We start from the raw sequence: 16,704 nt of genomic DNA, 5'->3' as shown, positions 1-16,704 counted from the left end.
TGTGACATGGTGACTTAACAGCCATTGCATTGTATCCGCACAATTACAGGCTTATGCTGTCTCTTTATTACACAAAAGAAACGGATTCCATGCCTAAAAACGGTGCCACCAGGCTCTTTATTGGTTGATATCCTTGATCTTTTAAATGTCCCATTATACTATCCCTAGCTTGGCTTCCAGAATATGATGTATCTGAACTCTCTGCTATTCTGCTGTGATGGAAAGAAAATACTGCACCTGTCAAACAATGTACCCAGTCCTTAAGAATAATACTTATAGGGTAGATGATATGTGGTGATCGATGGCCAAGTGATTGAAACTGAATCACAAAGGGGATGTATTAAAAACACACTCGAAAAGGGAAGAGTATGAAAACTATTACCAGAGAAACAGAGAAAACACTGCAAACAAATACAGTAGCACATAACCTCCAGGGACTGTTTGAAAACACATTTTAGACACGTTTTAGACACTATTGAGAAACTATGCAGGAACTATTGAAGAAGTATTGAGGAGGTATTGAGGAAGTATTTCTCAACAGAAAAGAGTGCAGACAGAAAGATTCTGAGTCCAAATGCTGATGTGTTAATGGTGGCATATGGGTGGGATAGGAAGGTACAGAAGGGGAAAGACCATGTGGAAATCACATCATGGAATGAGGTGGCCAGAATGTTTGCCTGTAGTAAGAAAAAAAACAGGTATTGTTTCTCCCTGGAATCCATTGTGTTCGAGATAGGGCTTTGTGACTGCATTCACAGATCCGGGCTTCACCTCAAAGTATGATGAGAAGGCTTGTATAGAACAGCAGTGCACTGCGTGTAACTGGCGTTCAGTCTGTTTCGAATTGCTCAGAATATTGGCAGATGGCCGAACTGAACAACAGGCAGAGAACCGTGTGTGCTCAAAATGAAATAATTCAGGCGATGTGGGAAGCCAGGATTTGAACCCCGGTTTCCCATTTGAGGTAATACAAATAAAGAACTAGTTAGTGGACTTCATTGTGCAACGTCTTCACTAGAAGTGTGACAACATAGGCAAATGAATGAATGTCTATGAAAGCAGCAGGACAGAGTTCATTGGAAGTGAGTAAATATATTAATTATTACTGATTCTCCGACCACGCCATGATGCCTCCGCAGAGTTGCTTCAGCGCACATCCTTGTAAAGTTCGGCTGGGAGTTGGGGGGATGACATTCCACTTATGTATATTTAGATCATGGGTCCTTGGCACCAATCAATTGTTTCCAATGAAATTTACGTCAGAGAGCAAGAGACTTGTGAGTGGGTGGGCTCAGTCCTTCATAGAAGGAGGGGGGAAAGGGGGTGGGGGTACAGTCAATGTGCATCTATCAGCCGAAAACCCATTTGAACAAGGAGGTCTTTAAGCATTATCTGTCCACTCGTGGGTTCTTTAGTGCTGTTACTGGCTATTTTCCCAGCACGTGCAATGATTTACCTCCGTGCATAATTTTCTTCTAAAGGTTTCTGCTCAATCGGGTTGGCCTAGCTTGAATATAAGTTCTGCATAGTTGCATAACGCGTTGCATGTTTTCTATGTAATTTGAGGCTATGGCAGTATTCCGTGAGCTAAGACCTTTGGATGTTATTCTTTTCTGACATTGGAGCCAATGGGCTGCCTCCATGGCTGGGCCTGTGTGTTCATAATCCTAGGTGTTCAGGGGCGCGTGTGCTTAGTTCTGTATTATTGATAGTTTTGCGATCGGCGAGTGTAAGAATGCAATGGTGCAGTAATTCATCCACGCTGTCAGGGATTTTGCAACAGTTGCTTGGTGATTGACATTCATCAAAGCAAGCAGCTTCTCAAGTGAATTCAATTGGAAGTTGACAATCCTGGCCGCTGAACTAGCCTGGCCTTAACTTTGTGAGTCAGAGGTTGACTGGATTTCTGAGCTTGTCACTTGTAGACGGACATCACTTAGCAATTGTGGCCATTTCAGTGCCTTAAAGTGGTCTGTCTGCATTAAGGGCTTCACAAACCACCAAATAAAATTAAAATGACAGTATGATGAAAATGTTGCAGCCCTGAAGAGGTGCATCTGTTTTGAACCATCCAGATAAATGGAACACATCCAGCTTTAGATTGAGAAAATTAGAAACGCTTGTTTTACTTCCTGATATTCTATCCAATCATAGAGTATCTGCAACATAAACTGATGAGATTCAACGGATTGTACATTAGCACCCTGGGAGGGGGAGTTGGCCAGTAAGGATGCTCGGACGGTGGGCTGCATTGTATGGTACAAGCCGGTGTTCCCAGCAGCCTGGGTGCTGCTGGCCAGTGCCTGCATCCATTCCCGATCCCTTTCACCTCTCAGCACACATGTAATTTCCTATGCTGTTGTAAGAGTGTGTATTATAAAGAAAAAAAAGAAATGCACATCGGGGTGCAGTCCAGCGCTGTGCCGTGGTTTCCACAAGTCTATTTTCAATGTTGTTGATGCACCGTCATCAACATTGAAAATGGACTTGTGGAAAGCACGGCACGGCACTGGGCTGCACAGCAATGGTACGTTTTTTTGTTCTTTTTAAATGCCCACCATTAACACCTGATGAGGAAACTACAAGGGTGCTAATGGCGATATGCCTTGAGGTGGCGTGCAGACCCTATCAGTAAGGACACTGACGCCCTCGTTAAGGGACTCTCGCTTCACTCAGGCCCTTAAGTTGAGTGGTGTGCCATTACTGACAGGGTCGGCCCACCACCTAGGGCCATATCACCCCAGTAACGCACATATAGATGTTGGCATATTGAAACTGGGTAGATTCCTTTGAAAATCCACAGGCAAGTCTAAAAATGTTTAACCTAGCTCTGCCAACTCGGACGTCTATGCTTTTGTTGAAGAAAAAGGATTTAGTCTATTTTAGAGCCATTAACATTGTACCTGCGGAGTTGGAATGCCCTTGATAAGAGTTTGTTACTCCACCATATCATAGGTGACTTTCAATTTAAGGAGACGTGGAGCAGGAGAGAGGTTTTTATTCAAAGACGTCATAAGGCCATCATCCTTCGTCAGTAGAGAGTGATGATTGATACAGGTGTTCTTGGTTTACAGGAGCTCTGTTTTTTATTGTATTTTTTTATTTAACTGTTTTTTTTTATAACGAGCCTAATACCTAATTGTGGTCTCTAAGCGGGGATCCGGGATTCAAAGCTCTGTTGCTCTGTGTGGTCTTGCTTCAAGTCCAGGGCTTTGCTCCTGTGCTAATCTCTGTTCACAAGAAGATGTCCTGTTTGTCTGTCGAGAACCTTTCACAGGGTTGTCACTGGTAGAATATGTTTAATGAGTCAGCCATCGTGTTTTCCAATAACAGATTGCAGATTGACTGTTTTTAAAGGGTACATTACCAGCCTTCGAACGTGACACATTTATCAATTGTTTTAATCTGGAATGAGAAAGCTAATAAGTAGTGGCAGTGTTCTGTCCATCAGCTAGTTTATGGCTTTGATGGTCCTTGCTGTAGAATTGACTTGGGCTGATTGGTTTATAATACATCCAGAAAGTGTATAGCGAGGATATGTTGATCTGGGGAACAGTCAAGGTTCTCATTTGACACCAATCTTTGCTTGGCATTGCTTACCTTTGCTATGTTGGTCAAATATTATCATACAAGTAGATTTTATAGGCTTTGTACCTGCTGTGTGTTGTAGAAAACATTGATTTCATATAACATTTAACCCTGACATGATAGTCTCTTTGGCAATTTTTCCAATGTGTCCTGTCCTCATATTCCCCGTCGTCAGGCCGGGAATCCTCTGTAAAGAAAAAATCAGTATCAGTTTCGTTTCTGATCTGTCTTTCTCAGTAGTAACCTGTCATGATGCCTACCCCCAGGCATCCGGACCAAGCCCATCAGCCCCGGGAGCAGGCATCTAGACATTTAGTAAAACCTCAGCAGCCCCGGCTAGGGGCTATCTGGGTTCGGCGCTGGCGCCTTAGGCGCCAGGCTCATAGTAGGAATCAGTCCTGGCGCCTAGGCCGCCAGGCTCATAGTCATTACTTACCTCAGGCAGACCATGCTGCAAATGACTCCAATCCAACATGAAGCCTGAAAGGGACTATTTTTCTACAGGGACTATTTTTTACTCGGGTGTGGTCCTAGGGACTTCTTACCTGGGACTACTTTTGAGGCTATTTAAACCACACCCAACCAGCAACACACGCTTCGCATTATTCTGCATCCAGCAGCGTAACACTCACTGTGCCTGCAGCCTGCATCCAGTCTTCTGCCATGCCCACCTCGAATCCAGAGCTCCTAAAACAAAGAGGGAAGAAAGGGACAAGGTTAGAAAACAAACTTATTTCTATTCCACACCTGATTCTGGATCCATCTTGTCTCTGGACACCGTAAAGAACATCATTTCTGCACGCGCCGCACCTCCAGCTGCAGCGCCGCGCCATACTCACCAGTCTTCACAGCATCCTTCGGGTCGGCGCTGCCTCCATCATTTCTTCGCCAAACTTCGGCACCTAGGAGACAAAAGAAAACCACAAGGTGAGCCGAAGGAACCAACAAATATAATTCTTACCACAATAGACTTACCTGATTTACCACTGGAGGCATCCTTTTGTGACTCTCCATATTTTCATGTGCCGCATCTGTAAAGAGAGAGAAAACAACACGTTTTCCTCGTGCATCATTTACCAGACAGCGCCAGGTGACACAAACTCTTACCTGAGCGTCACCAGCTGCCACAAGAGCATCTTTTCACTAGCCAGCTGCAAGACAAGAAAGGAAGGGGGGAACAAGAGTGAACATCGGACATATTGAACTCTACGAACTTAATACTTACTAGTCCTCACCAGGAACCTCAGAGTCAATACTCTCCGGAACTCTCCCGAGCCTTCAAACCAGTGAAGTAACTGGAATCGACGCGCCCCTGCAAATCCACGCAGGATGGAGAGCTCATCTTTCAAGAATATAAGGTGAGATTGCTGTGAGGGCATTTCGGAGGTGATAAGTTGGGGAGGACTGTGGGGGTGCCATCACTTGAATCCAAAAGTGGCTAAATCCATCTCTCCACTTGCAGGAGAATATTTCTACGGGTTAAGCAGACAAGATTAGGAGGGCAGATCCAGTCAGTCATCGCTGCACTACGCATCACGTGGGTGGAGACTGCAGCTGTCCGGGTCCGACCGACCCCCTGTGGGAGCCAGGTGAGCGTAACATAACCAATCACTGGTCTCTGGGTCATACTGCCCCCAGCCAATGACTGCCCTCTCCCTAAGCCCCACCTCTGGCAGCCATCCTCAGATTTTTACCGCACGCTCAAGTGTTGGGAGTCCTCGTGTTTAGCTCTCGAGCTTTTGCTGCGTTTTTGCGCTTTTTTGAAAGAGAATTTCTCATTTTTCAGTCAAATAGAGCCACAAGCTCCACCGTCTCTACATCCGATTAACGGGGATCTGTGTCGGATTTTTCTCAAGGGTGAAGATTTCATCGAGTTACGCTTCTTGGAGGAGTCCAGGAGTTTCTACGGCCTACCCGGACATGGCCCAGGAGAAAGGAAGCTCGACGCCCGGAAAGAGGTTCAGGGTTTGCCCTGGATGACAGCTGCAGAATGTGTTCAAGGAGGACGAGCACTCAAAAAGTCTCTACTGCCTTCATGAGGACAAAACGCACGTGGAGAATGACTGTGCGCGTTTTGCAGGAACATGTCCCGACACTTTCATCTCTCCAACTGACTGGAAGGAAAGAGCCCGTCAGGTGAGAAGAAGAAGAAGGAGTTCGAGCGGTCTTCTAAGTCCTGTGAGGGCGCCCGGCGACGGGAGCCCAACAGAAGGCAAAGCACCGCGAGTCCGCGGGCTCCGGGGGCACCGAACGGTTGGGCTCCTCGGCTGCCAGGCAGGGCGCATCCTCTCCAGCGCCATCAACCACGAGCCAACGCTCTGGCTCAGGGAAGAGGAAGGCCGAGAACCCGGCAAAGCTTCTGGAAAGGGCCCGGTCGAGCTCGAAGCATCCGGCCGAGGGGGAGCGAGGTGGTGACCCTCCCCCTAAGGTGAAGGCCACAGGCCCACATAAGGTGGTAAAGACCTTGATTCACCCGGCCAAGGCCTCTATCGAGGAAGTCGCGGTGGCCCTGGTGCAGACTGTGGAGGCTACACCAGTGGAGGCGACCTCGGGGCCCAGAGTCTCCCTGCCTCCACAGAGGGAAGCCTCTTTCAGACCCATCGAAAAGACCCCCGTGAAGACCCCGGCAGAAAAAGAGGGGGGGGGCGGTGGCCATTGTGGACACGGACACAGCATCCGAGGAGGAGCTGGTAGAAGTCTTAGAGGGCCTCGGCGAGGGTGTGGAGGAGGCCCGTTCGCATGGGAGGGATCCCGATGAAGGTGACGACGAGAGCGACGGTGACGACGAGTGCCCATTCGACCAGAGCTATCGCTGCTACCACGGCGTTCTTGCCTGGTGTGCCCCTGCTGGACATCTGCAGGGCTGCTACGTGGAGGTCGATGCACACCTTCACGAGATTCTACTGCGTTGACCGGGATTCCAGGGAGTAGTCCAGGGTCGGCCAAGCAGTGCTGCGCAACCTGTTCGCTTAAGGTGAGCCTGGTGAGGAGGTAAGAAATGCTTAATGTTGAGTTGTGATGTAATGCTTAATGTTGAGCCTTTGCCACCTCCCAAGGTTGTGCATGTGTGCACTGCTATGTATTCTTATATTCATGAGCATGTGAATCCATGCCAGACCTCATGCTGGAGAAGGAACAAGTTACTTACCTGTAACTGTTGTTCTCCAGCATGGGTCTGGCATGGATTCACATGCAAACCCTCCCTCCTACTCCTATGCGGCTCTTCACTTGGTCATACTGCCACTTTACGTGCTACCAAATCTGAGGATGGCTGCCAGAGGCGGGGCTTAGGGAGAGGGCAGTCATTGGCTGGGGGCAGTATGACCCAGCGACCAGCGATTGGTTACTACTGAGAAAGACAGATCAGAAACGAAACTGATACTGAATTTTTCTTTACCAAGGATTCCCGACCTGACGACGGGGAATATTCATGAGCATGTGAATCCATGCCAGACCCATGCTGGACAACAACAGTTACAGGTAAGTAACTTGTCCCTTTTCTGGCACAACCCAAGGGCTCTATACATTGTGATTCTGTCAGTGATGTCATTGGATGCCCCCTGGGAAGTTAGTGGAAGCTACCAATTGACCTCACAGTGTCCATAAACCTTTAAGGAGTTCATGAAGACGTTGAACCAGTGAGCAGATGGGGCTAGCAGCTTCTCCCCTTTAGTTTTTGAGGACCGCTGGCCATGGACTCTAAAGGGAAGAGACACTGTATCTCCTGATGGGATGGGTGTGAGGTGTACAGAATATCTTTGAGCAAAGCTCTAAAAATACCATATTTTTCTGTTGTCTTTTTCAAAACTATCCATTCAAAGTTCCGAGGTTCGAGGCAGTCATTCTGTGTGCTTTGTGAAAATCCTGAGTTTCGAATCTAAAGGTCGTAAATATATAGGTACTAATTTCATTTAAATTATTATTTTTTTAAATGCCTAGATCTAATTTATCAAAAGTTTCAGTAGGGGTTTTGAGTTGCAGGTTGTGGAAGGCGTCGAGAGATTCCTTTCTAAAGAAATATTTAATATGTTTAAAAACGGCTAGTAACCTTTTTAAAAATTAATAACAAATAGTTTAAAAACATTAAATTATAGAAACAAATGTTAAAACAACGACATTTGGATAATCTGTATGAAATGGTGGAAATTGCAGCAATCTTGATTTTGGAAGTTCATAAAATGGTTGCGTGACAGACACGCGCAGAGGAAAGGAGGCTGTGCTTCTTATCTACCCTTTTGCTTCTTTATCCCTTTGTATAGGTAACACCAACAGCATCTTTGCATTGGACTACATAAGTGGAGCCTTAACGCTGAATGGTCATTTGGACAGGGAGAATATCCTCTATTCGGCTGGATTTCTGCTGACTGTGAGGGTAAGTTTACTAAGGGGATCCCGCTGGGAATAGTAAAAGTAACCGGTTAGGTGTAACCCAGGGCAATTCCACAATTATTGTAAAAAGTTTAGAAGTACTTTGGCATATTCGGCATCTCATGGCTTAATAGGGGCAACAGCCAAACAGGCCAATGAAGAGTGATCATGTATCCCTTGCTCTGCTTATTGAATGCTCCAGAAAATTAAAACGCCTTAAATGATGCCTAAAACAAACCTAGAAATGTATTTTTTTTTTCAATCACCTCACAAACTTCTTTTACAGCTGTCACCTAGATCCCACTTACTAGGCGGTTAGGTGGGTGGTGTGTTGGCAACACCAGCACTTCGCAATGATGCCCGACACACTGATTCTTTAAGTTTACCTTAGTATAGCACAACGGGCCCAATTCTCCAATCATTTTGTTGGTGCAAGTGACATGACTGGCTTGCAAATTCTCTTGACTTTCACTAAAAGGTGTTGCGCTCCATTCACCAGGAGCACCTGGATGTATGGAACATAAAGTAGGCACATCATTTTGATGTCCTTCCCCCATGCACAGTTGTACAAGGCAGGGAGATAGGGGAGTGTTTCTGTACATTTCACATTCCAAATCACTCTTCCATTTCTATTCCTCAACAAGAGATAGCAATGTATTGTTTAAGTTTTGCCAATGTTATAGTGAGAGGCCCTTTAAGGACCCACCACACTGAAATGAGATCACAGCGCCCCTGTGGTTTCTGAGAGCCTGTCCTACATTTATGTCAAGAGAATACTCATGACACTAATGCGTACAAGGGCGATGGCCAAACCATCATTTGCGCTGGTGCACATCCACCGAGAAATGCACTGGCCAATTTGTGTTCTTTTCACTTGTGTGATTGATTATTGAGTCTGCTATGTTTCTTGAAGTCAGAAAGTGTGGTTGCCTCTATCCCTCAAAGTGCTCAGGTGCCCATGTGCTTGCCGGGGTCTATACACAGTTCTTGTTCCACATGAAAGCCAAAATTAATGATTCAATAGAGGCAATAATGTAACTATGGCTGCTCTCATCTTGACTCACGATTGTTCAATAAACATCCCTGAACTGTGATCACTTGTGTCTGTCTTACTTGTTGCCACCATGAGTTCCTCACAAGATATAGTACTCAGTAGCACACTGAGGACAATTCTTCCTTTGGGTTTGTACTGTGGCAGGTGATATACAGTCTTCAAGAGTACAACTCTCTACCGCTATGGCTGTGTGGCCTCATCTCCATCGTCCAGGTGCAACTTCTTTGTTCAGTCTTTCTGTACTCGTACTTGGGCACCATTGTGGGGTTGATGATTTCTCTGTTTAGTCTATGATACTCGGGATTGTTCCTACTCTTTACTAATTTCCCTGTGTCTCCTGCGGTTTTCTCAGCCACAATTGTCCATCTTTGCCGGCAAGTGTTTCTCTGAAAGAGTTCCTTTTTTTCTTCATTGTGCACCCCCTAGCCCCCAAAGTTTCACCACTGCTTCCAATTTGAGTCCCTCAGACTCACGCTGAGGTTGCCAGGCATGTTGCCAAACGCATGCTCTGAGCATATACTCCTTTGGTAGGGACGGAAGTGTAGCTCAGGGGCATTGTGCTTGACTTGGAGAGCTGCAAAGGTTTGATACCTGGTCCCAGGTTTAGAGGATGAAGTATGGCACTAAGCTTGTTGTAAAAAAACAATGTATTTTTGGTGACTGTGTTGGCCCTCATTACTGCCAGTGTTCATTGTGATAGTTTCGACAGTCAAAGTTTCGACATACAAAAGTTCCGACAAAAAGGCATTGAAAAAAAAGGTTTGAATGCATTTTTTTTTTTTAATGGGGGGTGTTCCCCCCAACCGCTGTTTTTTTTTTAATACAAACTTTTTTTTCTACACGAAACTAAAACATAACATGAAAAAAAATGCATTCAAAACTTTATATGTCGAAACTTTTTTTTCGAAAGTATGAGTGGACGCCACTTCCGTCACGCCTTAAGTTGCCCAAAACATCTCAGCACAGCTGCACGCAACTCAGCTCTTCCTATGGCCATTACCTAGAAGCATTAGAGACCTTAGCAGTGGTCTCTAACATGAGGCACGTGACCTTAGATCCATTAGAGGCCCTCACCTTCAGTTTAGTACTTCGAGCTTGGGCAGCAGTCACCTACCACATGCTTGAGTTTGCTGGTGCGTACTCTAGCACTTAACAAACAGAGATCCTCCTGGGAATCTGTCGACAAAATGTTCACCTTTCAGGAAAGGATTTCACCCGAGTCCAGGAATGAAAGAATCTTCCAGAATAAAAAGGGCTTGACTAGAGATTCATGGCCTCCCTTTCCAACCTTCCTCACAGGGTTTCTCAATCACTCTTCCCTTCCACTTCTTCTGATCAGAGCCCATTAATTAAAATCAATATGGACCGGGACTGTACTTTCGGGAATATATTTCCAAGAGTACGGCGTGTGTGTGACAAGGCTGGTAGAAATCAGTCGCTGCAAGGCGGCCCCATTGATTGTGGCTGTCCCCGGTCGAAGCAGGGCTGCCAGGCTCATATTTCAGTGGCAGAAGAAGCACTGCTCCTGGAGGGGAGGGGAGTGACACGTAATTACTGCACTTGACCTCCAATGAGGTTCTTAAGAGACAGCATTGCTCGGTCAATACACCATTATCATCAGTGCCGTCTTCTGGAAACCTGGATCTTCCATTCTCCGTCTTCTTTTCTTAATTGGAACAAGAAATAAAAAAAAAAGACACCGGTCTCATGAACGGAACAAAGGTCCTGAACTAACGCATGCTGCTAGCATTTTGTACAGGTCAAGTTCCGACAAAGGCTGATATTGTCAAGGTGTTTTGGCAGCAGGTGGGCAAAGTAATCAGGTTGTCTGTTCATTGTATGTCGGAGCATTTCGGGACTAGACGCGTTCATTTTATTTCTCTTTCAGTGATAAAAAAAATATGCGCTCCCTCCTTCTACATCACGTTCATATGATGCGAGAAGCAGGGCATGGATGTTATCTCTGCTACTTCATTTTGTTTGTATCAAGGCCTAGATAAACTCCCTGCTTCTTCCTCATATTCATATAATGCCAGTAACAGGGCCTAGATACTCCCCCTGCTTCTTCCTCATATTCATACAATCCTAGCGACAGGGCCTAGATATTCACTCTGCTTCTTCCTCATATTCATACAATCCTAGCGACAGGGCCTAGATACTCCCCCTGCTTCTTCCTCATATTCATACAATCCTAGCAACAGGGCCTAGATACTCCCCCCTGCTTCTTCCTCATATTCATACAATCCTAGCGACAGGGCCTAGATACTCCCCCTGCTTCTTCCTCATATTCATACAATCCTAGCGACAGGGCCTAGATATTCACTCTGCTTCTTCCTCATATTCATACAATCCTAGCGACAGGGCCTAGATACTCCCCCTGCTTCTTCCTCATATTCATACAATCCTAGCAACAGGGCCTAGATTCTCCCCCTGCTTCTTCCTCATATTCATACACTCCTAGCAACAGGGCCTAGATACTCCCCCCAGCTTCTTCCTCATATTCAAACAATCCTAGCGACAGGGCCGAGATACTCCCCCTGCTTCTTCCTCATATTCATACAATCCTAGCGACAGGGCCTAGATACTCCCCCTGCTTCTTCCTCATATTCATACAATCCTAGCGACAGGGCCTAGATACTCCCCCTGCTTCTTCCTCATATTCATACAATCCTAGCGACAGGGCCTAGATACTCCCCCTGCTTCTTCCTCAAATTCATACACTCCTAGCGACAGGGCCTAGATATTCACTCTGCTTCTTCCTCATATTCATACAATCCTAGCGACAGGGCCTAGATACTCCCCCTGCTTCTTCCTCATATTCATACAATCCTAGAGACAGGGCCTAGATACTCCCCCTGCTTCTTCCTCATATTCATACAATCCTAGAGACAGGGCCTAGATACTCCCCCTGCTTCTTCCTCATATTCATACAATCCTAGCGACAGGGCCTAGATACTCCCCCTGCTTCTTCCTCATATTCATACAATCCTAGCGACAGGGCCTAGATACTCTCCCAGCTTCTTCCTCATATTCATACAATCCTAGCGACAGGGCCTAGATACTCCCCCTGCTTCTTCCTCATATTCATACAATCCTAGCGACAGGGCCTAGATACTCCCCCTGCTTCTTCCTCATATTCATACAATCCTAGCGACAGGGCCTAGATACTCCCCCTGCTTCTTCCTCATATTCATACAATCCTAGCGACAGGGCCTAGATACTCTCCCAGCTTCTTCCTCATATTCATACAATCCTAGCGACAGGGCCTAGATACTCTCCCTGCTTCTTCCTCATATTCATACAATCCTAGCGACAAGGCCTAGATACTCACTCTGCTTCTTCCTCATATTCATACAATCCTAGCGACAGCGCCTAGATACTCCCCCTGCTTCTTCCTCATATTCATACACTCCTAGCAACAGGGCCTAGATACTCCCCCCTGCTTCTTCCTCATATTCATATAATCCTAGCGACAGGGCCTAGATATTCACTCTGCCTCTTCCTCATATTCATACAATCCTCCTAGCGACAGGGCCTAGATACTCCCCCTGCTTCTTCCTCATATTCATACAATCCTAGCAACAGGGCCTAGATACTCCCCCTGCTTCTTCCTCATATTCATATAATCCTAGCGACAGGGCCTAGATACTCCTCCTGCTTCTTCCTCATATTCATACAATCCTAGCAACAGGGCCTAGATACTCCCCCCTGATTCTTCCTCATATTCATATAATGCTAGCAACAGGGCCTAGATACTCCCCCTGCTTCTTCCTCATATTCATACTATCCTAGCAACAGGGCCTAGATACTCCCCCTGCTTCTTCCTCATATTCATAGAATCCTAGCAACAGGGCCTAGATACTCCTCCTGCTTCTTCCTCATGTTCATACAATACTTGCAACAGGGCCTAGATACTCCCCCCTGCTTCTTCCTCATATTCATATTATCCTAGCAACAGGGCCTAGATACTCCCCCTGCTTCTTCCTCATATTCATATTATCCTAGCAACAGGGCCTAGATACTCCCCCTGCTTCTTCCTCATATTCATATTATCCTAGCAACAGGGCCTAGATACTCCCCCTGCTTCTTCCTCATATTCATAGAATCCTAGCAACAGGGCCTAGATACTCCTCCTGCTTCTTCCTCATGTTCATACAATACTTGCAACAGGGCCTAGATACTCCCCCTGCTTCTTCCTCATATTCATATTATCCTAGCAAGAGGGCCTAGATACTCCCCCTGCTTCTTCCTCATATTCATAGAATCCTAGCAACAGGGCCTAGATACTCCTCCTGCTTCTTCCTCATGTTCATACAATACTTGCAACAGGGCCTAGATACTCCCCCTGCTTCTTCCTCATATTCATATTATCCTAGCAACAGGGCCTAGATACTCCCCCTGCTTCTTCCTCATATTCATATTATCCTAGCAACAGGGCCTAGATACTCCCCCTGCTTCTTCCTCATATTCATATTATCCTAGCAACAGGGCCTAGATACTCCCCCTGCTTCTTCCTCATATTCATAGAATCCTAGCAACAGGGCCTAGATACTCCTCCTGCTTCTTCCTCATGTTCATACAATACTTGCAACAGGGCCTAGATACTCCCCCTGCTTCTTCCTCATATTCATATTATCCTAGCAACAGGGCCTAGATACTCCCCCTGCTTCTTCCTCATATTCATAGAATCCTAGCAACAGGGCCTAGATACTCCCCCTGCTTCTTCCTCATATTCATACAATCCTAGCGACAGGGCCTAGATACTCCCCCTGCTTCTTCCTCATATTCATATTATCCTAGCAACAGGGCCTAGATACTCCCCCTGCTTCTTCCTCATATTCATAGAATCCTAGCAACAGGGCCTAGATACTCCTCCTGCTTCTTCCTCATGTTCATACAATACTTGCAACAGGGCCTAGATACTACCCCTGCTTCTTCCTCATATTCATACAATGCTAGCAACATAGCCTAGATACTCCCACTGCTTCTTCCTCATGTTCATATAATGCTAACAACAGGGCCTAGATACTCTCCCTGCTTCTTCATCACGTTCATATGATGCCAGAACAGGGCCTAGTCACTCTCCCTGCTTCTTCCTTATGTTCATATAATGCCAAGAACAGGGCCTAGACACCCCCCACCCTCTTCCTCCTGTTCATATAATGCTAGCAACAGGGCCTAGACACTCTCCCTGCTTCTTCCTCATGTTCATATAATGCCAGCAACAGGGCCTAGACACTCCCCCTGCTTCTTCCTCATATTCATATAATACTAGCAACATGGTCTAGATAATCTCCCTGCTTCTTCCTCATGTTCATATAATGCTAGCAACAGGGGATAGATACTCTCCCTGCTTTACAATGTTCATAATATGCTAGCAACAGGGCCTAGATACTCCCCCTGCTTCATAATGTTCATAGTATGCTAGCAACAGGGCCTAGACACTCCCCCTGCTTCTTCCTCATATTCATATAATACTAGCAACATGGTCTAGATAATCTCCCAGCTTCTTCCTCATGTTCATATAATGCTAGCAACAGGGTCTAGATACTCCCCCTGCTTCACAATGTTCATAGTATGCTAGCAACAGGGGATAGATACTCTCCCTGCTTCATAATGTTCATAGTATGCAGTATCAGGGGATAGATACTCTCCCTGCTTCATAATGTTCATATAATGCTAGCAACATGGCCTAGATGATCTCCTGGCTTCTTCTGCTCCTTTGTCATGTTCATATGATGCTAGTAACAGGGTCTAGATGCTGTCCCTGCCTATTCCTCATATCTGTATAATGCTAGCAACAGGGCCTAGACACTCCCCCTGCTTCTTCATCATGTTCATATAATGCCAGCAACAGGAGATAGATACTCTCCCTGCTTCATCACGTTCTTATTATGCTAGCAACAGGGCCTAGATGATCTCCTGGCTTCTTATGCTCCTTCGTCATGTTCATATGATGCTAGTAACAGGGTCTAGATGCTCTCCCGGCTTCTTCATCGTGTTCATATAATGCCAACAACAGGGGATATATACTCTCCCTGCTTCATAATGTTCATATTATGCTAGCAATAGGGCCTAGAGATCTCCTGGCTTCTTCTGCTCCTTCGTCATGTTCATATGATGCTAGTAACAGGGTCTAGACGCTCTCCATGCTTCTTTGTCATGTTCCTATAATGGGCGTTACTGGGCCTAGATACTCTGACTGCTTCTTTATCAATTTCATATTATGCTAGCAACAGGGCCTAGACGCTCTCTATGCTTCTGCATCATGTTCATAAAAGGCTAGTAACATGGACTAGACACTCGCCCTGCTTCTTCGGCATGTTTAGACACTCTTGCTGCTTCTTCGTCATGTTTATATAATGCTAGCAACAGGGTCTAGACACTCTCTCTGTTTCTTCGTCATGTTTAGACACTCTCACTGCTTCTTCATCATGTTTATATAATGCTAGCAACAGGGCCTAGACACTCTCCCTGCTTCTTTGTCACATTCATTTAATGCTAGCAGTAGGGCCAAGACCCCCCCATGCTCCCTCATGTTTGTATTATGCTTGCAACTGGGCCTAGACACTCTCTCTGCTTCTTCATAATGTTTAGACACTCTCACTGTTTCTTCGTCATGTTTATATAATGCTAGCAACAGTGCCTAGAAACACTACCTGTTTCTTTGTCATGTTTAGACACACTCCCTGCTTCTTTATCATGTTCATTTAATGCTAGCAGTAGGGCATAGAGACTCCCATGCTCCCTCATTTTTGTATTATGCTTGCAACTGGGCCTAGACACTCTCTCTGCTTCTTCATCATGTTTGGGTATCGCTCACAAATGGGGCTAGATGCTCTCGCATTTTGTTTATCGTGTTCATATAAAGCTACCAACAGGGCCTAGAGATGCTCCCTGATTCTCATTTGTGTTCAGACAAGGCTACTCATAGGGTCTGGACAGGATCCCTGCTTTTCATCATGTTCGCATAATGCTAGCAACAGGGCCTAGACATGCTTCCTGCTTCTTCATCATGTACATGTAATGCTAGTAACCTGACCTAGAAAGTCTCCTTGCTTATTCATCATGTTTGTGTAATGCTAGCAACTGGGCCTAGGGTCTCTCCCTACTTCATCATGTTCATATCATTCTAGCAACAGGGCCTAGATACACTCCCACTTCTTCTCCATATTCATATAATGCTAGCAACAGGGCCTAGACGCTCTCCCTGCATCTTCATCATGTTCATACAATGCTGGCAGCAGGGCCTAGATACTCTCCCTGTTTCTTCCTCATGTTATGTTATGTTGTGTTATGTTATTTTGCATTTATATAGCACCTTATATACCATTGGTATGGTCTGAAGGTGCTGGTAGGTTGAACGCCCTTGGGAACCGAAGTTCGGGTCAGTAGAGAGAGTAGAGAGAGTCAAAGGTGCGTGTGCGCACGGGGTATGTGTGCAGCTGGTGCGGTATTCGTGTAGTAGCTGCTTCTTAGCGGAAGGTGTGGTGGTTGAGAGATCAGGAGTATGTGTTAGTTCTGGCAGGATTTATCCAGACCGAGTGTGGCTGCGTTAGGCTTGAGGAGAATGCCTGGCTGGGGGGTGTGTAACCAGCAGTGTTTACTTTGTTTACCCTTTAGAGTGATGGGGAGTAAGCGGGAGATGTTGAGATGAGAACAGTTATACCGAATGGTGTCATAGTATCTCTGTG

General features: G+C 45.9%; 1 protein-coding gene across 1 annotated transcript in view; it reads left to right on the top strand.

Annotated features, from left to right (window-relative positions):
- CDH23 (cadherin related 23) overlaps positions 1-16,704 on the top strand; it is a 3,939,560-nt gene that overhangs the window by 1,752,750 nt on the left and 2,170,106 nt on the right. The window contains exon 10 of the mRNA XM_069610726.1: positions 7,848-7,960. Coding sequence (XP_069466827.1) covers positions 7,848-7,960 — 113 coding nt within the window. The remainder of the gene's footprint in view (positions 1-7,847; positions 7,961-16,704) is intronic.

This window comes from Ambystoma mexicanum, chromosome 8 (genome assembly GCF_040938575.1).
Source record: "Ambystoma mexicanum isolate Mex_15411 chromosome 8, UKY_AmexF1_1, whole genome shotgun sequence".
Taxonomy (NCBI): domain Eukaryota; kingdom Metazoa; phylum Chordata; class Amphibia; order Caudata; family Ambystomatidae; genus Ambystoma; species Ambystoma mexicanum.
The sequence above is the reverse complement of the archived record's forward strand: the minus strand, read 5'-3'. Positions and strand labels throughout refer to the sequence as shown.